Source organism: Dermochelys coriacea, chromosome 3, assembly GCF_009764565.3.
Source record: "Dermochelys coriacea isolate rDerCor1 chromosome 3, rDerCor1.pri.v4, whole genome shotgun sequence".
Classification (NCBI taxonomy): Eukaryota; Metazoa; Chordata; order Testudines; family Dermochelyidae; genus Dermochelys; species Dermochelys coriacea.
Window position 1 is genome coordinate 197,173,903 of NC_050070.1, and position 25,315 is coordinate 197,199,217.

At 39.4% G+C, this 25,315-nt stretch overlaps 1 protein-coding gene across 2 annotated transcripts in view; it reads right to left on the bottom strand.

Annotated features, from left to right (window-relative positions):
- COMMD1 (copper metabolism domain containing 1) overlaps positions 1-25,315 on the bottom strand; it is a 114,670-nt gene that overhangs the window by 32,073 nt on the left and 57,282 nt on the right. Inside the window, exon 3 of one of the 2 annotated variants that reach the window (XM_038394826.2) lies at positions 4,076-4,819. The exons of the other annotated variant lie outside the window; for it this stretch is intronic. Coding sequence (XP_038250754.1) covers positions 4,766-4,819 — 54 coding nt within the window. The 3' untranslated portion in view covers positions 4,076-4,765. Of the gene's footprint in view, positions 1-4,075; positions 4,820-25,315 lie in introns of those variants that run through there. 2 annotated transcript variants of the gene reach the window in all.

Below are 25,315 nucleotides of genomic sequence, written 5' to 3' on the forward strand. Positions count from 1 at the left end.
CTGACAAAATACTTAGATATTCATCAAAATTAATAAAATAAAATAAAATTCTTCTACATCTAACTATAGGTTTCACTTGATTACATGACTGAAGATTTCATAAAGCAGAAATGCTTGTTGGCTGCCAACAACGCTTAGATATCTCTATGATAGCCACTCAATTTACCACAAAAACTCTATACACTAAGTATTCCTCTCCTCTGTACTATGCTTACGCAATTCAACTAAATCAGCAGTTTGTATTTCCATTTGCACTCTTTTGAGCACTCAGACACCTACCCTCCGGGATGTGAACAGGAACAGAGAGTGCTTGCTCAAGTGCATGTATCCAGTGTATGCAGTGAAGGGAGCAATACAATATCCTAGCTGGTATTTCAGTGAGTCAGGTGCCTTTGTGTTGATCCTGAACATTTTGGAACGCTTCAAGATTAAAGTGACCATATGTGAATTCTGTTCTTAAATTCCTCAATGAATCTTTATTTCAAGTAAATAAAAATGTGGGCCTAGTCACTTGACAGTGTCCTTTTAACTATGATGCAGATAGGAAGTCAGAAAATATATGATAAATTAATTTAAAGGGAAACAGCATATTAGGTTTCATTTTTGAGACATATGATTTATTCTGTAAACCAGTAGTTCCAAGATTATAGTCTACAGGCATCCTAGGTTCAGGAACTCTTTCTGGTGATCAACAGACTAAAGTATTTTGAGAAATTATCAATGGGAGTTGAAGGAAATGCGTTAGGAGGTGATCTGTGAATGGATCTTCTTCTTATAAAATGGAATGTAACAACTGAGGAAACACTGTTCTAGAGTCTAGACTGATACCCTGTGCAGTCAGTTACAAAAAACTACCCAATTTTTAAAGCAATTAGCCAGAGCTAAAAATAATTCATAACCTCTATTCTTATTGCTTAGAGAAAAGATCACACCAGCTCTATAATATAGAACTTCCCAGATATTTCTTTTCAGATTAATGTTCCAAGTCAAGGAATCAAAAAGCAAAATTTTAGCTACTGTACCTTTCCCCGTTTCTCAACAACAGTTTAAAATCCTCAGACATTTATAGCAAATTCATGCTGCGTTTAAGAACAGATACCTGATCTGCAGCTGCTTTTTTGTTTATTAAATGAAAAAATAACAGAAATAGAATCTCACTTAGCATATACATAATTTAATAACCTTTGAATATTGTTAACCCGAAGTGCAGGAGAGCATACAAAATGGAGTCAGTCCAGAAGAACAAGGGGAGGAAATGTCATTCTCTCTCTCTTTCTATTGCTAGCCCCTTCAATCAGACAGAGATAGAGCAAGAGTGTGTGAGTGTTAGTTTCAAAACCAAGGGTTAAGTCCCTGTTCCCAACTATGAAAACTCTTACACCATAATTTACAAGTACTGTTGATAGATAGTATCCATAACAAATTTACAAATCTAATAATGAGGTTTGTGATTCAGGCCAAAAATCTACACAGCACACTTAATGCAAAGTAGAATGAGACACGTTTTATTTCTCAAACAAGGAGGGTTCTTTAATTTCAATATATTTTGTTTATTGTTTTGGAATTAGGCATTCAAATACTAATGTGATGGCCCAGTGTTAAAATGTAGATAAAAATTGATAAATATTATGGTAATAGTGGACTGAATTAATCTCTGGGGTACCTCCATTTATTGCAATGGTTTTACACTAGGGATTAATATGGTCTGCAGTGTTTTAAGAAATTTCTACATAACGAAGAAGTTATAATCATTCTACCATATTCCTTTACAATTAACCTAGACATTGATGTCTTTTCTTTCCTTTTTAAAAAAAAAAAGCGTGAATGTAGTGTTCTGTAAATGATGGAATTATATTCCTAGCATAGAGACAATTACAGTGTATCACAACACTACTATGAGTAAGGTATAGTGTGCCCAGGTACTGGGTAAACTTTCATGTGCACTGTAGTAATTCTGCAGCCTACTGAGGGATCTTAAACTCCAGTCCTTCCGCTAACCCTCTAGAAATGAGTTGCTGGAAGGAGAGAGATGTGTCTTCGAAGAACATTGGAATATGTAACAAGGAGTCTGGTGGCACCTTAAAGACTAACAGATTTATTTGGGCATAAGCTTGCATCTGAAGAAGTGGGTTTTTTACCCATGAAAGCTTATGCCCAAATAAATTTGTTAGTCTTTAAGGTGCCACCGGACTCCTTGTTGTTTTTGTGAATATGGACTAACACAACGGTCCCCTGATAATTGGAAAATATACCTTGTCCTGAAATGTTTTTCTAAAAGCTAATCTTGAAAACCATTTCAGGTCTCACTATTTTGCTGGTCAAAATGCTTTAAAACAGTCTGAAAGCTGCCCACTAGGTTTTGACCTAGTTTTGCTGTCTACACAGGTTACCTAACTGACAAAACAGTATTATCTCTTATGGTTTTATCACTGAAAAATGTTTCAGGATGAAGGAAGATTCTCTTGGAAGCCAGGCACTGCATTAAAGAGTCAATGCTACAGAATGCTGCACGCTGCATTAAAGATTCAATGCTGCCCGCCCCACCTCCATCACCAGTGGGGATCCTGGGCTGCCCCCCTCCAGCACCCACGGAGCCCCCAGGCTGCCCCCGCCCCGAGATTTAATCAGGGGTATATAGCACAAGTCATGGACAGGTCACGGGCCGTGAATTTTTATTTACTGCCCGTGACCTGTCCATAACTTCACTAAAAATACCCGTGCCTAAAATGTAGCCTTACTTATGGCTAAGTTAGAAACTCTGATAATTAGGGTTTATAGTGCAAATTGGACCACTAATTAAGCACTATCTGCTTGTGACAATAGTGCAATCTTGTCACATTCTCACGACAGGGGCTATATGAGTTTGATATATAAAGTCAGTGCTATTTAACAATTATTGCAAGTCTTACTATACTGTCATCTCCAGCAACATAAGGTTCAATTGACCACTCCCTACTCAAGGCAAAACTCCCACTGAACTCAATGGGAGGTTTACCTAAGTAAAGAGAGTGACTAAAGAGTACAGAACAAGGCTCTTAATTAGTAACTGTAGATGATCTGCACTTTCAAAAGTAAAATGGATTTGTCTCTTTCTTCCCCCTGCCTTTCTGATGTATAAAGAATAGTCAGAAAGGCTGGGATTTTAAAAACTACGTAATAGGAACAGTACACAGTATATTTATGTATTGTAGAGTCGTTCAATTTTCACAAAACTCAGACTGAATTTGGCCCATACACGTAAGACCTATTTCTGTTGTTTGACTATTTGTATTGTAGTAATGCAGGAAGGTTCCAGCTATAAGCAGGGTCCCATTGCATCATGCCTTGAACATCCTCATAGTAAGAGAGAGAATCCCTCCTCCAAATAGCTTACAATCTAATAGACAAGTCAAAGGAAAGATTATTGTGCCTATTTTACAGACGGACACTGGACAAAATTACCGTACTTAATGATGGACATTGGGTGGTGGTGGGGTTTATGTCATTCAGTCATTCGATTTTTTGAAAAATTACCACGGACCACAAAATGTTTACCATGGACACTTGTGTCCGTGTATGGACACGTTGCTAACCCCTGTTTGGCTTCCTGTTCAGATAGGAAGTAGAGGGGTTAATTCCTCTTACTGCAGATGGGTGTTTGGAAGTTTAATTAATGGAGCTCCAGAGCTTCGAGATCCTCAGATGAAAAGTGAAAATATAGGGCCAAATTCAGCTTTCCTTTATAGCCATGCAACCCCACTGAATCTGTGTGAGGGTTTTTTTGTGGGGAGAAGATAGATTGTTTTATATTTACATTGGCATTTATGAAGTAATGTGACATTTCATTTTACACAAAAATGTTAGGGTAATTTAATCAATAAAATTAAACCCACTCTATAATCAAATTGTCATACTACCTAGTAGAAATGTTATGGATAGTTAGAAATAATGAAGGTAAATTAATTTAAAATTCAAGCATTCAGTTATTGTTCCAGAATTCTGAAGACACAGAAAAGTTACATTTAGGAAAGATTAATACAGGCAGTAAGATCAGATCCCAGGCAAAACAACAAAAAAGAATAGCATGAGAACGATAGAGGGCATAATAGATTTAATATAGAGTTTGAAAAGACAAGTAGCATTCAAGTGTTTGGATGCAGGCTTTGGGAATCATGCAGAATTGCACAGTAAGAGTTCTTTGGTGTACTTGATCCATTTGTACATGAAGGATTTGTTTCATTTAGTACATATCAAATTAAGAATATTTCCTCGTCTATCCCTAATTTGAAAAACTATTATCCATTCTCGCACTGTTTCTATGATAGACCTATTTCAAAAGTGTAATTTTACTCACAAAACTGTATTATCTTGCATTATCTCCTATTTAAAAATCGTTTAAAAAAACCTGAAGTCTAAAGGACAAACTGATGCAACTGTCGGCAGACAGATCTAGCCGACAGTGTTTTATGGACGTTTGTAGAGTGAGCCACATTGTCACCTTACATTTCTTGAAAGTAGTGGCTTCAATCTCATAGCCCAGGAAGTTATGAACCCTCTACCATCATTCTAGCAGAGTTTGATACTGGTGTTTGGTTGGCTTGTAAGAAGGTAAAAGGAAGTCCATTGCCCATCTGGTAATAGTGGTTTTGTAGCAGACTTCTTGTTGTTGCAGCTTTCAAAACAAACAAACAAGCATTAAATCTTTCTCAACTTTTGAACAAGAGAAGTAGGACTTCACACACATTTAACCCTCATGGACATAAGTCATCCATCCTTAGGAAACTGGTCAGGTAGGAAGAAGAAATTTGTTGAATTCTGTGTGCACTTCTGAGATGAACTTCTGTGAAAGACAGAAAAGCCACTTGTGATGAGTTGGATCACAGAAAACCCTTTGGGCACTGCCAACTGATGTGCCTAGACTACTTCTGATCCTGTTTTTCCTGGCAGCTTGGGACTTCAGTGCCCTGCCTGGTTTGAGCCAGACACATTAGCCTGCTGCAAACCCAGACCCAGGTCTGAACCATGTCCTCTAAAAGCTGCAGGCTTAACTGAAAACAGCTTAAGAAGTGTTCCTGTCTTTAACACTCAGATGCCCAACTCCCAATGGGGTCCAAACCCCAAATAAATCTGTTTCACCCCGTATAAAACTTATACAGGGTAAACTCAAATTGTTTGCCCCTTATAACACTGATAGAGAGATATGAACAGCTGTTTGCTCCCCAAGGTATTAACACATACTCTGGGTGAATTAATAAATAAAAAGCAATTTTATTAAATACAAAAAGTAGTATTTAAGTGGTTCCAAGTAATAACAGACAAACAAAGTGAATTACCAAGCAAAATAAAATAGAACACACAAGTCTATGCCTAATACAGTAAGACAATGATTACAGATGAAATCTCACCCTCAGAGATGTTCCAGTAAGCTTCTTTTACAGACTTGCCTCCTTCTAGTCTGGGTCCAGCAATCACTCCCACCCCTGTGGTTACTGTCCTTTGTTCCAGTCTTTTTCAGGTAACCTTTGGGGGTGGAGAGGCTATCTCTTGAGCCAGCTGAAGACAAAATGGAGGGATCTCCCAGGGACTTAAATAGACTCTCTCTTGTGGGTAGAGATCCCCTCCTCTCTCCTATGCAAAATCCAGCTCCAAGATGGAGTTTTGTAATCACATGGACAAGTCAAATGTCCATGCATGACTGAGTTCCTTACCAGCCAGGCCACATTCCTGGGAAAGCTCAGATGTGGATTGGCGTCTCCAAGTTCATTGTTAGCTTAAGTGTTTCTTGACTGGGCACTTAACTTGCAAATTCCTTTCTAAAGAAGCTGACCAAATGCTTTACTAAGGCTACTTAAAATTAAAGAAGTACACAGCCAATATTCATAACTTCAAATACAAAAATGATACATGCACACAAATAGGATGAATATATTCAGTAGATCATAACCTTTGCAGAGATATGTTACACGGCATATGTAGCATAAAACATATTTCAGTTATGACATATATACATTCATAAGTATATTTTCATAAAGCATTATGGAGTGCAACGTCACACCATTATTGCAAGACTACTTAGCTAAAATGCATGTAGACATGCCCACACAAAAGAATGGAAAGATACTGGCCTATAGCAAGGCTAGAGCTCAGTTCTCCCCAACTGTTTGACCAAGGAAGGAATGTTACGAAAGCAAGATTAACCAAAAAGTAGAAAGAGGAGGAGGAATCTGATGTTGAAGGAAGTGAAAGGGAATTTTCTGATCCTGTTCGGAACAGGGAAGGGGACAATATTCTGGAGTGCTGGGGAAGCAGGTCCTTATGGGACTGTGTCTTTTGGTGGTTCTAAAAGAGCTTTGACACCCTTTTTGAGTAGATGAGCAAGTTTGGATTTTGCATCCACTTCAGTATACCAGTTCTTCACTCAAATTTGGTCCCATCCTACTGTGGCTACTCAATTATTCCATTCTACTTGCATCAAAGATGAAGTCACAAAGAAAGGAAGAGGCCTGAGTAGAATCAAAGATCATGTATTATGAAGCAACTGGCCATCCTAGTTAGGGTTTCTTCCCTAAGCAGCAAAATACCCTTTTGTTCAGATGGCCTGACAGACCATATGCAATTCTTCTAGTGTGGATGTAACAAGATAGTTTGCAAAAAAAAAAAAGTTACCTTTTCTAGGTCCACCTTCAACACCCTGAGCAGAAAGACCAAGTGAGTGGCAATGCAGAGGGAGACAGCCACCATCTCTTAGGCTCTACAGAGTGATAGGTCAGCTTTCTAGCTGCAGAACTTAGCAGGACAGTCAGAAAGTTTGTAAAGCGTGGACTTGGATGAAAACTTTTGCATCCATCCTAGGGACACGGAACATCCTCTCATTTGGAGTCATGAGGTGCCACTGGACAGTAATGAAAGCATTTCTGTGTGCACATGCTGTTCTATTTCCAAAATAGAAATACATTAAAGCCAGTAGTTAAAACTAAAAAAATCCTCATGCCAACTTGAAAATATAGACTGTCTCCTCATTTAGCTGTCAAAAGAAAAGTGTTGTCCTGCATTTTGCTTGGTGCAAGTACTGTATAGCATTAGTAAACTCCCATCTGCTTTTGCATTCATGATAGTTTTTTCTAACATATAAATTGTCAAAGGTTCTTTGCAGCTAATATTGAAGCTCTTACATTTCTCTCTAGGAAAGCACTTTAAAACTGACTCTTTCCATAATTATTTTTCTTACACAAGATGCATTTTAAACATTATTATTTTCTGCTTCCTGGATGGGAATGAAGCAAAACTGCAACCTTTAATCACTTCAGTCATTTCAGAACAGGATTACAGCTTCAGGCAGTACTGCAAGCTCTATTGCAGGGAAACAGGTCCCCACTGCATGGGGCTATATAAGGAAAGACGATATGGAAAATCAAAGCTGATGTCCTCATGAACCAACTCAAATCAATCTAACATTTCCAGAGTTACCATGGCATCTCTTAGCATTCAACCTTTGTTGGAAATAAAACCTAATCTTGGATATAATGCCAGCTGAAAAAACCAAAGCTACTGACAAGACAATTATGCCCTTAAAATCAACAATATGTTTGGGTCTCAAATCCCTGTTTCTGTTATTACTTTTTGAGATGCTACAAGCTTTAGGTAAACGTGTAAAAAGACAAGATCTCTAGTCACAAAGAGCTTACTGATCAATTCCCTGTTTTACAGTTTCACAGACTGAGGGATGGTTCAGCAGGATTGTGTCCTCTAAGCACATCTATGTGTGAGTGGGAAATTTCTTCTCTGTGGAAATTTTCCCTTGCCCAGTCTGAGGTTCTCTCTTATCTACAAATCAAACTCCACTAACTACTAGACACACGGAAGTTGAACTATACTTTATCTTTTTAAAGAAGCTATTTGAGGCCTGATCCAGGAAACCCTTGCTCATGTGAGTAATCTTTCCTCATGCTCGACATCAGCTCCAGTGAGCCTACTGACATGCATAATGACTGCTCACTTGAAAGAGAGGTTGTAGGATCCACATTTTTTTATTTTATTTAGCAGCTTTTCATTACAAAAGGGTTAAGATTATTTTCTAGTGTAGATCTCGTACTGGCCAGAGACAGGATACTGGGACAGACTGACTATTGGTCTGACCCTGTATGCGTATTTCACACACTTTTGCACCCAGTAAATGTACTATATTTTTGGAAGCATGGCCTCCTTTGTTACTTCCTTTTATCACTAAGTGAAGTCCAATTCTAATTATTTCTGAAATGTATTATCCCTTTTCAAAACTAAGCTCCTTAACACCTCCACCCAGAAAAGGGACATATTCAGTTGACCGTCGCAAGATAATCATAATCTTGAAGTAAAATCCATCCTGATGTGCCACTGTCTCTCTCTTAAGAGAAGAAAGAAACTACTAGTCAATCTTGGAACCTGAGATTCAAAAATCTTTGTTTTCTAATGGACTGGACAATGAACCTGTGTGAATCCAACAGCATGAACTTTTATGGGAACTGTTTGGTTACAGCAAAATCTGGTTCTCTTTGTTTCAGTGTTTTTATTTTTGTGTTTCTCCCAGAAGAGAGCTGACCCAGATGATAGATTTGTTTGTTTGTTTTTTAACCTTCTGGCATGTCGTAAGTTACTTTTTAATGTTCCTTATTACTGGGTCTTCATAGGACCCATAAAATCCATTGTAAAACTAAAATTAGTGTAGGTTTACAGATGTTAAATGCTCATTAACTTGTTTGTCATGCTTAACAAACATAATTGACAAAAATAAACTCCAAATTTATTTTGACTATTAAAACCAAAGTATGCTCCTGGTCTGGAAGATCTAATAATTACAAAACATTAATTATGTTTTGCAGAGATGGCAAACAATTTAGAACCAGAACCATACCCATGCTGGATCAGAACCAAATTAGCTACAGCTATGTTTTTAAACAGGATTGTTTCTAGCACAGTTTTCTTGATCAGTGTGGCAATTTTTTTTTATAATAATACTAGCCAAATTATACTACTGACTGCTTTCTCTTACCCCACAAGCAGGTATAATATATTATAATAGTATAATAGTCTATAATAGTACTGTATATAAACATAATTCTAACACTATTCTTGGATCTAAAGATCCCTTTCCACACTGGTAAGAGGAAATCATACTAGACCCTGCTAGTAACAACCACATTTAAATGTGGCTATGTAGCCTGATTCTTTAGGGGTTATTGATTATATTTCCAATTAATTCTAATTCAAAGAGCTGGGGGACTGTAGGGTTCTAATACCAGAACCAGGCACAACAGAATCAAGGTTATTAAGTTCAATATCTGGTTAGGAACCCTGGTGAGCACAATGGAGACACTCGCACTGAGGGTAGAGCAAAGCTTTAAACCACTTTTATAGCACAATTAGTAAAGACAGAAAAGCTCCACTCAACTTAAAATGCCAAAAATACAGAGTTAAGGTGATATTTTGTACCATTCCTCTCACACATGTTCATATATTCAAAGGTCTAGCCCCATTCCTGGCATGTCAAATGAGTCCAATGATCCAGCCCAACTGAGAATGACCACCCACCCACTTACGTGGTGGTTTGGCCTATTATAGGGCCTAGGGCCTGTCATGAATATTCATTTGAAAGCCCAGCCTCTCTTGTTCATATCTAACTTCTCACCCTAATAATGTTGGGGTGCTCTTTATCTCATAGGTTAGTATGGTAACAAATTTAATTTATTACCACATGCATCAATTAGTTGCCAAGGCAAGTTCAATGTTCCTTTGGTTACCTGGTAGCATTTTAAACACCGACCCCCTTAAATTTTAAGTTCCCCAAAACTCAGGGTAATTGTTGTGCCATTTATCTATGCTAAAGGTCATAGGCCTCAAAGCCTCATGCTAACTTACTGATGCCATATGATAAATGCTTAAGCCAATATCTGAAAGGATATAGGCCTGTAGTTTCCTTGTGTTCTAGCAAAATAAAAGGCTAAATTTGGCTCTATAGGCTACAGCTATAAATACGTATTTGATAGAGATTCACATGAAAATCAGGGAGATATTTCCATTTCACTGTGCTGCACATTACAGTACAAATCTTTATGCCTGTACTTAAGACCATTCCCCTAAAGCTATTGCAACACAATGGAACGAGCTGCAGATAAGCAGAGAGCTATAAGCAAATCATTACAAATGAATTTCTTCTAAATTAAATACAAGAACTTTGTGGTTGGAATTAAATATTTCTGAAGTTTAATCATCCCAGAATCAAAGCAATGAAATGTTTATATGAATTATTTGACAAATCCACATTGATTCTGTGACAGTATCTAAGCACACTGTGGTATCGGACTGGAATGCTGAGTGTTTGACCACAATCCAGAAACCTGCAGGTGTTGCAAATAAGACAAGCTCTGTTTTGGATTCCAGTTTCCTTAGGTGAAAAAAAGGGCAATTAATTCCTGGTGTTGTTCATTGTAGAAGACAAGTCCTATCTACTCTAAAAACAGCAGGATAAAATTTTTGTTCTTTTCTTTTGTGCCCACAAATCTTAATTATGACGGTTGCTTTGGGCGCTCATGTTTATACAACATGCAATCACACTGTAATTTAGCCTACAGCAATGTCTAATAAGCTAGTCATGTATGTGTGTACGCGTGCGCATGTGCGTACTCATAAAACCGCCTAGATTACTAGTAGCCTAGAAAGAGCTCAAATCTATTCCTGAGGAGATGATGTAAAAGAGATGTCAAAAGAGAATTAAAACCTCTGAAACGAGAACATTAACAAACATGCTGTATTGTAGAGGTAGAATATATTGCCGTAGTAAGCTTATAACCACAGCCATTAAGTCCCAGACATAACATCCAGGACTAAACCCATCATGAATGTTCTTTTATCACAAAATAATGTGTTTTGCCCCTGCCTTGCAGCCAATTGGCTACACTACAAGGGTATGCCTCAGGCTCCCCACCCACATTGAAGCAGCAGGGGTGCTGGAACAATTTTTATAGTGGGGCTGCTGAGAGCCATTGAACCAATCCGTAAACCCTGTATATGATCGAAACTACTTCAAGCCAGGGTGTGCGGCAGTATCCCCACCACCCCTAATTTCAGGACTATGTGAATAAGTCCTGCCAGGAGAAAGTGAGGGGCTTGGGACAGGGAGAAAGAACTGTGCCACATTTTTATGCAAACACTGATTTTGATAAGAATTAGCAACTCAACAAATCTATATTTTTCTAAAGATATAAGGTAACAAAAACACACTGTTCAAGTTGTAGCCCTAACATTTGGGATTACTTTACACATAAAACAGGTACGTTATTATCGACACACAAATGTCATAATACAGCAAGGCTAATTAGGGAATATCAAGGAACACACAGGTAACACTTTTATCAATGTAGATGAAATCAGAACATTCCATTGACTTCTAGAGAGATCATCAGGTTTCCTGGGAAACTTCTGGATTTCTAATCCCATAAGAATCTAAAACCAAGTAAGACTTTTGATATCTATGACCATGTCTATACTAGAGATTTTCCCCAATTCCAGTAATTGAGGGCCAACCATTGGAGTAGCTGTTTACAACCAGTTGAGCTTATCCTGACTGTCTGTTCTTGGAGTTAGCACCAGTACAGCAAAATCAGTGACTGACTACTGAATGGAAGATCATACGGGGCAAATTCCCAGTGAAGATAAGGCCTGTGTGTGAATGGGTGTGTACAAACCCATTGTAGGAGAGTTACAAGAGTATCTGAGAAATTATAATTAGCAATTTTCTAATCAGAAAAGTGAAAATGCCATAGATGGAAAGGAAAACAATACAGTCCCAATACCTGGAAAACCCAGAAGAGCTTGTTATAGTCAGATTTTTAAGCAAATAATGAGACCCTGTTTACAAAACTCAAGATATATCTTATACCTCAGGTAAATATCAAACACAACCTGTTTAACTAAGCCTTTGCTTCTTTTTTTGTGAGATGACTTAGCTGTCAACAATACAATGTGGTATTTTCACTGTGTGGTTGAAGGCAACTCTACTGAAAAATGTTAAGTCTCTGCCATCCTTCTAATCAGGGAACTTAGCCAGAGTTATAGAAGCCATTCCTTTTCTGTTTAGATTTTTATACCGTACCCATAAACAGTAATATCCAAGTACACATCATCCACAAAAACACATGGAAAAAAGCTGATGAAAAGTCTCCTGCTTATACAGATCATATGACTAAAATGCTCATCTTGGATTCACAAAATCCTCATTTTTCTCCACTGTTGGCTTTTCCCTTCTCAAATTCTCAATTTATGTATCTTTACTCAGCACTAAACCCTAGATAAGTCTAAAAGGCAAGTTCTGAATGCAGTGATGGGTAAAAGACACAAAAGCTATAAATAAAGTATATATTCAAAGTTTCAAGCAAAAGAAATATTTAAAAGCATTTGATCCTGTGAGGAAACAGTTGAGGGGAGTTTCTTGTGGGTTGTTTAAAGAAAAGCTGTAAATAAAGAGGCTAACCCAACTCCTGTTTCAGTCAATGGCAAAACACCTAAATGTCAATTGGAGCTTTAGCATGCCTTAAAATTTTGAAAGCTACAGTGTTAGCATAGGTTTTGGAGTAGCAGCCATGTTAGTCTGTATTTGCAAAAAGAAAAGGAGTACTTGTGGCACCTTAGAGCCTAACAAATTTATTAGAGCATAAGCTTTCGTGTTAGCATAGTTTAATAGCATTTGCCACTGGAAAAGCAAACTGATTTCAGCACAAAACACAGAAGTCTTCTAACATATGAAACCATTCTTTTTTAAATAAATGTATCCGGCTTTTCATATATTCCTGTACCTTGCTTTTCAGTCTCAAGAATTTATGTTGAAGCGAGTCCAACTAAAACCACGGCCTGATAGAAATATTAGCGGGGAGGCAAGAAGATTTTTGTATAACGTATGAACAACATCCTACAAATGAAGCACAGAAAATGAAATCTTGGCACTTTAGTCAAATGATATTTAAAGAAATGCTCTACAGCTACATCAAGCCCATGCACACTTGGTTTCCTTGGTAAATATATTAAATTTCTAAACAACATTTAGTTAAGTTTAAAGTTGAGATTGCTAAGTGATTCTCTGTTTAAAAGAACAGCTTTGAAAAATGTGAGAGTTACAAAACAAACATGCAAATACATGGCAATTTTCAGAGAAGGTGGCAATGAAGCACATAATAGCAATTTGTAGAGTTACATGCATAGCATTAATACAATATACTTCACTTATCTGCATAGTGATCACAGTCTATTTACTTATACACATGTAAATATCTTTACTGTAATCTGCCTCTCTCCCAACCTCAACCCTGTCTATTTATCCATCAGGTATACTGGTCATAGTTCTGCACTCCGAGCACTCCGGGGCAAGAACTGTCTTTGTTTTACTCATCCACACAGCAGCTGGCAAAAAAGGACAACAATAATAAATCCATCTAACCAAATTATGCCCTTCAGGAATATGAATTTACAAGTGAAGAGATTACATACAAAAAGAAAAGGAGTACTTGTGACACCTTAGAGACTAACAAATTTATTTGAGCATAAGCTTTCGTGAGCTACAGCTCACTTCATCGGATGCAACTCACAAAAGCTTATGCGCAAATAAATTTGTTAGTCTCTAAGGTGCCACAAGTACTCCTTTTCTTTTTGCTAATACAGACTAAAAGGGCTGTTACTCTGAAAGCTAACATTACATACAGCACATTAAAGAGTCAGGTAAAACATTATTAAAATGAATATTAATTCACCCAAAAACATACCATATGTGAACTTGTTTCAACTACAGGTTCACATGAAGATTTCTCCACTATTTTAAAAAAGGAAAGCATTTATATTTAACTTTAACATATTTCCAACTTTTTTGGGAAATAGTAAATTCTTCTTCTAAGTTAAAAACTGTTTCCAGAACACGGCTCTGCTCCCAGTGCAACAGTGAAAACACACAAAAATACACAGCATCTGTCCTGCCCATCAGTGTGCACACATGCATGCACAAAAACACATGTGCGCGCATGTACACACACACACAGCATCTGTCCTGCCCCATCGGCTTCTCTGCATCAGATTCTCTCTGTCAGAACTCACAACACCCTGGGCAGCCTCTGACAACTCACAATGGTGGCATTTTTACATATTAGTTCCATGTTTGTCACACAGGGAAAATGGAAGCTGCAAGGAAAAGATGAGGCTGGATATTTTACACATATATTTATTTTTACATAGGAGCACAAGTTTCTTGGCATACTATAATACTTATTAAACTAAGAGGCAGTGGATGGACTAGGAAGATGGTAACAGGGAAAGAAAGGAGGGCTTCTAAACCAGTGGTTCTCAAACCTTTTTTTTCCTGCAGACCACTTGAAAATTGCTGAGGGTCTCGGTGGACTACTTAATGATCTTTCCAAATGGTGTTTGTACCATTAGCTACCTATTGTAAAGCGCTTTGGATAAAATTGCTATATATAAAAAAAACTTAATAAACTTTTTTTGTTCTACAAATAAAAGCACACAACTCATATTTTCATATCAGTAGTTTTATCTTTCTAATGCGATGTATGTGCCCTCTCTCCCCTGCTGCGGCAGGCCATGAGCTGGGTCTGGGAAGGATCGGGAGGGGGTCTCTTCCCTGCCACAGCAGCCGCAGCCCCGAGCTGGGGAAAGTCGCCTCTTTGTCAGGCCGCCTCAGCCATGCACATCCCAAATTCCCCCACCCCCTCTTCTCACCCCACTGCTCCCTCCCATTTATTCCCTATTCCTCCCAAGGCCACCACCTCACCTTACACGTGCATCTTCTCCAGGGTCCAGGCACCTAATTAGTGGAGCCATGCCTGCGTGGCTCCACTAATTAGGTGGGGGGTCCTTCATTCTCTTGTGTGCGGCCCTCCAGGCATGCATCTTAGAGGGAACTATCTGCGGACCACCTGAACGGAGCTCGCAGACCACTGGTGGTCCACCGACGTCAATTTGAAAACCTCTGTTCTAAACTACTTCCCACCCTATGCACAGTGAAGGGTTAATATTTCCTTTCCAAACACCCTCATCTTGAATTTTCTTTGGCTGCAGTTGTCCAAGCTATGTTTTTTTCTGAGTCTTATAAATGTCAAGAGTGTTCCTCATTTATTTGCATACAATCCTTAAATACATTTATTTAACTATAGGTAAATGTTCATCTGTATATATAGGAGGTCCAAGTCAAATAAATATTGTTCCTCAATCTGAATCTTCTTTCCCAACCTACATAATTAATCTTTAAAGAACACTCAGTTAAAAACAAGACAGACTTTTTTTAAGTTTGCTATGAACCAGACAGTAGAAATAGCTCTGTTCCATGAATACCTTCTCTGTGTGCCAAATCAAATATATTTCCCATCACAGCAGAGAACTCAAATGAATATCAGTTAACACAATTGACCTTTTTAAATATCTTGATGCAACAAGGTTTTCCAATAGTAAGATTATTGTACCAAAAAGAAAATATTTTAGTACTTTTAGCAAAGATTAGTTTTAAGAAAACACCAGGATTAGCAAATGTTACAACTGAATTTTTCAGAATCTAGACAACTGTATACATATTACATTAAATAAAACCTATTTGAAAAGAACATTAAAGTTCCAAAGTCAAGCACTCAAAAATTAGGCAATGCCAGAATTAAAGTTCTCTGTGCAACCCTAATTCACCCCATTGTGCATATGTATTATGATATTGTCTTTAATTATACAACCACATACTACATTTTCCATGGGACCCCGCCTCATATACGGTATAGGATGGACTGTGCTCAGGGAATTAATCAGGGCTGTGTAATGAGTAGGGCTGTTGTCTGCAGGAGCCCTGCTTTATTTGTTACAAAAGTTGAAAGGTACGTAGTGAATGAGATAGGGAAATGCAGAAAGAGAATGGATGATCTCACGGTTAAGGCAGTTGAATGCTGCCCTGGAAGACTGGATTCTCTCTCTCCCTCTGTCACAAAAGTTCCTATGGAATGCTGGATGAGTCAAAATTTTCAAAGATTGGCACTAATTCTGTGTTCTTCATTTTCTGAGTGCCCCACTTGAAAAAATTGCATCCTGGTTTGCAGAACAACTGAACACTTCTGACTGCAACTGAGTCCAGAGAAAAAAGAAAAGGAGTACTTGTGGCACCTTAGAGACTAACAAATTTATTAGAGCATAAGCTTTCGTGAGCTACAGCTCACTTCAAACCACCAAATGCATCCGATGAAGTGAGCTGTAGCTCACGGAAGCTTATGCTCTAATAAATTTGTTAGTCTCTAAGGTGCCACAAGTACTCCTTTTCTTTTTGCGAATACAGACTAACACGGCTGCTACTCTGAGTCCAGAGAAGTTGTGCTCTGAACATGAAAAGTCTACGCAAATATTGTGCTTCATTTCCTTATCTTTAAAATGGAGATTATATATAATACCACCTCACCTTATAGGGTTCCTGTTGAAGATAAACTTTATCATTTGTGAAGCACTCAGACAATACAGTGATAAGTATTATAAAAAAGCCCATGAGGAAATAACAGTTCTGATTTTGGAGCAGAGTATGAAGGGTGCTAAGCCACACAAACAATGCAAACAAAATATTTAACAGCTACCCAATTCGGTGAACCCTCTCCATCCTGTGCAATGAATGAGGCAGTAATTCTGTGGAACAAATAGCATATAATCATGTAATTAAAGACTACATGCATGAATTATTATACAAAGGAACAAAATTAAGGTTATGTCACAATTACAAAGGCTAACGGCACCTCTAACCACTCCTCATCTCTTTGAGTGTATGACAGATATGGCAACTTTCTCTCATATCCTTAGGAATTCTTAATGAATTACGGTTCATTATCTTTGGGGTCCACTGCATTAAATGAATGATTTATGTATTTCTGTGGGCTGGGATTGTATATAATCTCTCCAGGGGGGAGATGTGACAGATGTGAGATATGGGTGTTCCAAAAAATATACTGAAAATGTACCAAACAAAAATAGACTTTTGGGACATTAAATGTTAAGTGGATTTCCTAGAGCACAGGTCCCCAAATGGTGGGGCGAACCCCCCTAGTGGGCACGCAGCTGGCCTGGACCAGCCCCCGGAGTGGGCAGGGAGTGCCACCCAACCCCGCTCTACCCCCAGCTCAGCTCTGGCCCCACCCCCAGCCCTGGCTCCTGGCCCCACCCTGCAGCTCCGCATCTGACAGCGGGCACAGCTGTGGCTCTTCTCCCGGCCCTGCCACCACCACCGCCCCCAGCCTCAGCCCCTGTCCGTGGCTTAGTTCCCGGCCCTGACCTCACCCCCAGTTGGGGTCCCAGCCTTGGCCTCCTTACCCCGTCTGCGTTTCTTCTAGCTTCCCCCACCCCAGGAGTTCCCAGCTGTGGAGGGGTGCAGACAGGGGTAACGTAGGGTGTGACCCTGAAAAGTTTGGGGACCACTGACCTAGGGAGAGGTTAATGCAAATTCCCCACCTCTGGTTATGCAAAAATGCAGCCTTTTAAAGCTATGCCTTGAGGAGAGGGTGATTACCTGTTCCAGAGACCAGAGATCAAAGGCCTGAACTGTATAAAGAATGGCTGTACTGATCAGCCAAGGTTCTGGTTCTGGACCTGTGACAATTATGAACTTGTAACTCGCAGGGAAAACTCAGCTGTGTGTTTTGAATGACTGACACCTGGAAGAGCCTAAGGTTGGAGCCAGGGTAGCTGGACAATTTGTATAGTGGGGTGCTGACAGCCACTGAACCAATCTATAAACTCTGGATATGATGGAAACCTCTTCAAGCCAGGGGATGCGGCAGCACCCCCCAGTTCTAGCCCCCTATGTTTGGAGCTGGAGGTGACCTCTGCTAAGCTTTTTAGCATGCGTGCAAACTCTTGTATTGATTTTAATGTGTTTTCTCTCTAATGCTTTCACGTTAAGAATAAATGTGTTTTCTTAGAAAGAGCTGTGTGGTAACATATAACTTCAGGCAATGCACCGATCATAGCCTCTGGAGAGAAAGCAAAGTGCAGACACTGGCCTTCTCAGCAGTCTGGCTTGCTAGGGATATATCAGTGTAGCCAGGGAAATGCAGCCTTAAAAGATTCCCTGGACAGGAGGGATTGAGATGTGGGTCTCTGCCCAAGAGAGATGACGACTAGGAGCTAGAAACCTAGAGTGGGTGCCCTGGAGGGACTATGAGGAGGGAATACAGGTGCAGTTTCCCTAAAACCGTGACAGAGCACATGCCCCTTCAGATTGCAGGCCATCACTTCTCTTGGGATGGAATCACACAACTCTCCCACCCTCAGACTAGACTTGGGTTGCAGTCCCCTGTGTATCAGCAGGGATTACCTAAACAGGGATTATCCAGTACCTGCAAGTTTGTACTTTCTGGGAACAACAACAGTAGTAAGCAGTATCTTCCATAAAACACTAAACAACTTCCATAAAACAAACTATTATTTGTTTAAAACAAAAGCATTTAAGGGAAAACAGGTCTTAAAACATACTAGACACATGTCAAGCTTTCCTAGGTATCTTCCATATGGGATCCTTGAAGATCTAAGCTTCCCATAGACTGGTCTAAGCTTCTTATAGACTGCCTGAGACCTCTAGCGTCTCCCTTAAATCACAAGCCATTTCTTCCCCTCCTGCTCTGTTGTTCAGTCTTTCTGATCTCCAAGTTCCCAGCCTGGCAAAACAAGCTTTCCTCTTCCTTGGAGACAGGATTTAAGATCCTTAAACTGACAGTTTTGCCCATTGTCTTTCAAGCGTGCACTAGAGAGTCCTTTCTGGAGCCTTTGTCTTCATCCTGGCTGGTCTTCCCACATCCCACTATTAAACTAGATCAATGCATTCATATAGGTAAGTCTTATGACCCAATATATAGTAACTCACCCTCACCTACCAAGTCACATACAGCAACACAATCTGTTCAAGTGAGGAAGATGGCCACTGACTGCTATGTAAGTTACGTTTTGAATAGTGTATGATATAGCCAAATGACCTAAGCCCTTTCTAGTAAATTTCTTCACAATCATTAATATTTTATCAGAACACAGAAGTTGCCAAAGTGGATCAAATCAATGGGCCATCCAGTCTCCAATAGTGGCCAGTACCCAACGCTTCAGAGGAAGATGGTGCATGACACATCCTTATCTGACAGTGATGTAATGACCTGCCCATAATGGAGGTGCAAAGTACAACTGCACATCAAGTATTTTTATGTAAATTCAATAATAATTTTATATGATTCATGCAGTGAGAGACTGACAGGTAGGTCAAGAGTTCTTTGCAAGTCTCCCAATGCTTTTCACCACAAAGAACAGTTTTTCAAGCATTTTCCATTTGTTCCCAACATATAAACAAGATATTTGTAAGCAGAAGCAGGTTCCAATCTAATTAAATTTGATCACACTCTAGCTTTCTCGTAAACAGTCCTACTTCATAGCCGTCTTTCAAGCACCCTGATACCGGGATATTTAAGTGCTCCATTTCCATAAAAGCAGCAAAAGCAGGCAATTTAAAATTAACCGCGGATCATTTAAAATGACTGCTTCGAGCAGAAGTGTAATTTTCTAAAAGGGGTTATTGCTTCTGACCATGATACACTGCACTGATGATCTGTCATGCCTCAGACATTACTTAAGACAAAATATATTGGGCTACTGTAACTTCCTACATAATGTTACACTGTGGCTCTATTCAAGCTTGGATTCTTTTAAGATGCTTCCTTCCAGGCTGCATTCTTGAAAATGACATCATCATGCTAATTCTTCAAAATCCTTTGTCATATTTACAGCTTAAGTGGAATGCAAATTTTACAGTACCTTAAAGTGAGGTTCTGCTTTTGAAAGTGATTTTATAAAAATGGCATCCTTGGATTTAACATTTATTACCTCTCAGTGATCAAATGTGATCAGTTTACATGTCAAAACAATTTTTCTGACTACCAGGAATCTTGCAAATTCAAATGAGGCTCAAAAGCCTTGCCTACATTTGGGGATTTGTCCCCATTCCAGCAATCGGTGGCCAGCAACTGATGTGGCTACATCAATGAAAACCCCAAGTGCAGACAAGGAAAGTTGTGATTTTCACCAGTGGAGTTTAACCTTGCTTAACCATAGGTAAGCTGTATTTTCTCCTTATCACACCTCACCAATGTAACAGAGGGCTGACAGTCCAAAATATGCTTTCAGACATGCCTATGCAACCTTGTAGCCTTTAACAGATTTGCATGAGTGCAGCTGATTAGATAATTCTGATACTCTGAAAGGATCAATTTGAGTTAATTTGGTTTCAAAAGACTTGCATGCACATGACACAACCCATCACTGTACACTACACATTTATTTGTGAACTCTGGAGTCCTCTTGCAAAGTGGACTAGGTTTGCTTCGAACTGTATTAGTTCGGTCATTTGTTTATGTGCATGCGATTGCTGTGCACCATTTTTTGCTTGCTTCTGATGTTTATACCACAGTGCTTTGCAGGTTGACAGTCACTGACCTGTACATTTACTTGTGTGCCTCCCTGCCCTGGGGTCAAGTTTCCAGGACTGCCCTTCCCCCTTTTAAAACTGCAGAGCCAGATTTTGCCCCCTCTGCTTCTGGATTCCAGTATATCATCATTCTGGTGATATAGGCTCGATAGCACTCCAGTAGCCCCACAACATGCCTTGCACAGCTGCTTGAAGCTGAGCTCAGACCACCCTCTGGGAGAAGTGTTGATTCAGGAAGCTCTTGTGGCCAGCCACCGGAACAAGGACCTTTAGGTGGGCATAGCAAAGCAGATGTCTACTAAGGGTCATGACTGGGACGCCAACCAGTGCCAGATAAAGAGCAAGCAGCTCAAGACAAAGTACATTGAAATGAGGGATAATATTAGACAATCCAGCAGGGTACATGTGACCAGCCAGTTTTTGATGAACTGGACAAGATTCTACATTACAGTATGAACCATCCTAGGCACTGCCTGGGACCTGCTGCCCACACTCTCCCCCACCACCGAGGACAACCAGCTGAACCATCTTGAGATGAGAGGAGAATGCTGGAGAGGAGATGCCCCCGGAGCACCAGGATTTTTTTGGGACTCAGGAATCTGATGACAGCAGGCTGGAAAGCCAGTCCCAGTCCTGCCCTGCACTGCCTAAGCCCAAGTCCCAGACAGAAATCTAGACCAGGACCTAAGAGTCAGATCCTCTGGAGGAAACTTTAATATGTAAGTACCTATTATTACAATTTACTACTTATTAATTATTATTGGTGATGGATTTGAATTAGGAGCAACCTCTCTCCCTTTTGCTGTTTGAAAATGGCACCAATCATAGAACTGAAGTATTTTAAAAACTGATTTAAAATGAAAAACAAGATAGTTTTTCCCCCAAAAGAAGAGGACTTGGCACCTTGGCATCCTGTTCAGAAAAGTTCTCTTTCAAACCTTCAATCCCCTATGTGCTACTGCTTCTAAAAAAACCAAAAATGTGTGTTCACCCCCACAGAGAGGATAGTGGACCTTAAACTTCAACTAGACTGTATTTTAAAAGAAAAAAAAAAGAATGGGGAGAGGGATGTACTATAGGGTTATTTGAAGGAGTTAACAGAATTAATGACAATAATAATCAGTTTGCAGTACCCAGTTACATTTTGAGTAGAAAAGGACAGGCTAGCGGTTAAAACCATGTCTAAAAGTCAGGACTCCTGGATTCTATTCAATTTCCTGCTCTCTCAGACTTCTAGTATGACCGTGAACAAGGCAGTTAACCAACCTATTCTTCAGTTTTCCTCATCTGTAACTGGGGAAAATAATAGTTCCCTCCCTCAGAAAGGGCAATGATGCTTAATTTATCAACATTTCTCAAAAAGTTTCACTGAGATCTGTGGCTAGAAGACACTATATACATGAAAATTACATTAAACTCTTGCATGATCTAAGACAGTAAGGGAAACAGGCAGGGCTGCTAGTTCAAATCAGAAAATACTGTTATAACATTGTTTCGTTATTCACTACGTTTTTGTGCCCATGTAGAATCACACAGCATTCCTAAGCTTCCTCAGAATCACGAGTTCAACATTAAGCTCTTCCTGTGGCAGTTTGCCTCAGTTTCTGCTAGGTAGCAGCATTCTTTGAAGAAATATCAAGCATGCAAGATATAATAATAAAAAAAATCATTAGGATAAATCTGGGGCCTAATAAATTGACCTGGTCATTTTTATAAAAGATATCACTAATGGGGGGAATACATTTAGTTGAAATGTTCTGCAACTGAACTAGACAATTTTTATTTTAAAAACAAGCTTAAATAGCAAAGACCAAGTGAGATAATATTATGGATGAGGAGAAAATTTAAAATATTCCATTCAGTGTTTATCCAAATGTACTTTAGAGCTGAAAATATATACTTTAGTAGGACTGACTCTTAGACCAACAATGTACTTTTAACATTGCAGTGATGCACTGAAAAACTTAAATGGTGCAATATCAAAACATGTCCATGGCAAATCAGATGTCACAGGAGGAATGGCCCTGGAAATGGGAGAAGGGCCCATGCTGTCATCCTCCGACAAACAGTGAATTGTTGAGGAACTCACCCCTTCCTCAGGTTTTCTTTACATTTTAAAGAGTAGAAGCAGTCTTACAAACAAGATTGTATCCCACACAAGATCACATGGCCTTCCATCTAGCTCTCTCTCTCCAGTGGAAAAAAAACACAGCTTTTTATACTGTACATCTGAATTGGAGCCAATGAGATGTACCCAATCTGGATGAGACACTATAATAGCTCTGCATTTCCACAAAGGGTCCAAAAGCCTTACTCTAAATATCATATTTAAAGCCAGACAGGTTCCAAGGCCTTAAAGTTACTCCAGGACACAATATTTTACAAAGCGTACAGAAGGTGTAATCACCCTGTCAAAATCAGAAATGCTCCAAACAGCGATAACAATGAGCATTCCTCAAAATGTAAAGATGCAGATCATCATATTTACAACAAAAGAACAGAGGTGTTAGCATCTTTAATCAACTGATTCTTAAGCTATATCTACACCAGCACTTTCGTTGGGAAAACTTTTGTCAGTCAGGGGTGTGAAAAAACAACAACATAAGTTTCACCGACAAAAGCGCTGGTGTGGACATCACTATGTCAGCAGGAGACGTTTCCCAGTCAACATAGCTACTGCATGCAGGCAGGAGAGCGCTCTCCCGTCGGCATAGAGCGGCTACACGGGACACCTTGCAGTGTACAGCTGTACCACTGCAAGGTCTGCAGTGTAGACATAGCCTAACTGCCCCACTTGGTCACAGTACAGCAGCGCATCTTCCTCCAAGAGATAGTGGAAATGCAGGTAGAAAGAGGAGAAAGCATGCTCAGCTGACTTCTGTGACTGAAATCCCTGGTGATGGGAACTCAAGTGTTCAGTTTATAGTGCTTTCAGTTTTTAGCTTACCACAAATTGCCTGGAAAAGCCATTCACTTGGAGTCTCATCCAAAGCCCATTAAAATCAATGGGAGTCTTTACATTAACTTCAGTGGCCCATGGCTCCTTCTGTACCATGCAAAAGAGATAAATGTTAAGATACAGCTAACTTTAAAAGCCTTCCCTTTTGCTACTTGGTATCACATTCTGTTTTCTCTTTCAGTGGCAAGTTACATTTCCTGACCTAATTATTGGTCCACAATAATTTCAGCAAGAGGAGGCAAAGGCCAGCCTGCAAAGGTATAATTGTAAAGTCACTGCATTTGCACATACAAATGAGACAACTGCACCTGCAGATGCAGGATACTAAAAATAAGCATAAAAATGTCCTGTACAACAGCCATCTGCTGAAAACTTGACCTATAAAGCTGAAGAGAAGTAGACATTTAAAGATACTAACTTCATTGTTACAGTACAGTATTTATAAGAAAATGATCATATTTTCTACAATACTAATTCATTCCCCCTAAAAAGAACCTAGCTTCTCCCAAAATATTTTCTATAATTTTTAGATTTTATAAATTAAAAAAGGACAGAACCTTCCTTAATATTTACACAGAGTGAGGAGAATCACACCCACACACAGGCCCAGTTGCTTTTGTATTGGACTTCAGCATGGTGTCATTTAGGAATCTAGTGTACCAGGGCCCAGCTATGCCTCCAAACTCTTCTTGGCAGTGGTGTGGCATATTACCAGGGTGGGGGAAGGTTGGTCAGCTGGTAAAATGCCCATCCGCGTAATACCAGGACGCCTGATCAGCTATGTGAAAGGCATTCACATTTGCAACAATGCTTCTTTGTTGAGTTGTCTATGAAACAGTTTCTTGTAAATTTAGACACCTTGACTGCTCCCAAGAATGGAGAATGCTGACAGAATGTGACAGAGCATAAACTAACGAAATCACAAAGAAAACCAACGTCTTGGATTGACTGTACACAGGCTAGCCAGTAGAGAAAATTTCTAATTCTTTGTGTTGCAGAATTAGGTGGAACTTTTTTTTTTTTTTTTTTTGGTAAGTTAAGCTTTAGATCCCCCAACCCTTCAATATTTGTGCATTCCAGAGATAAGTTATTTTACAAACTAAAAAACCCCCCCACCATTCACAGGTTTATGAACGAAATTTTTCATGTATAGAGTTTATTCACCTCCAAACACAACTAATGAATGACATATCCCTGTAGTGGAGCATGCCTAACATCAGAAAGAGGCTTTCTGGCCTCTCAAGAGCTGGAAATGCAGCACTCAACATACACAATCTACGTGTAAGTACTATATCTTCAATGAACAAGCAGGTAGTTACTCAGCAGGAAGTGCAATCTGCTGTAGCTGTTGCTGCACATTAGCCATAGGAACCGTGATAAAGATTTGGTTGTTTAATCTATCTGTTCTGTTTTGCTTTGACCCTATCTAGACTGATCACCTAAAGACTGGGTTTATAAATGTGGTTCTGCTTCAGACATTTAAAATCTACCTTTCCAGGCTTTATAACTATATGACAGTTAAAATCCAGTTTAACCATAGCAAGGTTAATTCTCCATTTGGTAAGCACGGATGGGGCCAAACTGTAATAGAATAACCGGGCTCTAAGCCTAGTTAGTGACCTACGCTAGAAAAGTCTCAATGACAAGTCCGTGGATGGGTGCTGGTCCCCGAGAATTCCTTGACACAGTTTAGGAAGGCAGCAAGCCAGTCCCTGGTGTCAAAAAGGTTGAGAAACACTGGGCTAGAACACATTTCGTTAATGAGGTTGCAGCACAGTTTGGCCTCATTCAGGCTGGCCAGCCAGATCATGTTTCATAGCTGCTGAGTTTCATGCAGCTCCACAAAACATTTTGTGCAAATTTGCAACACA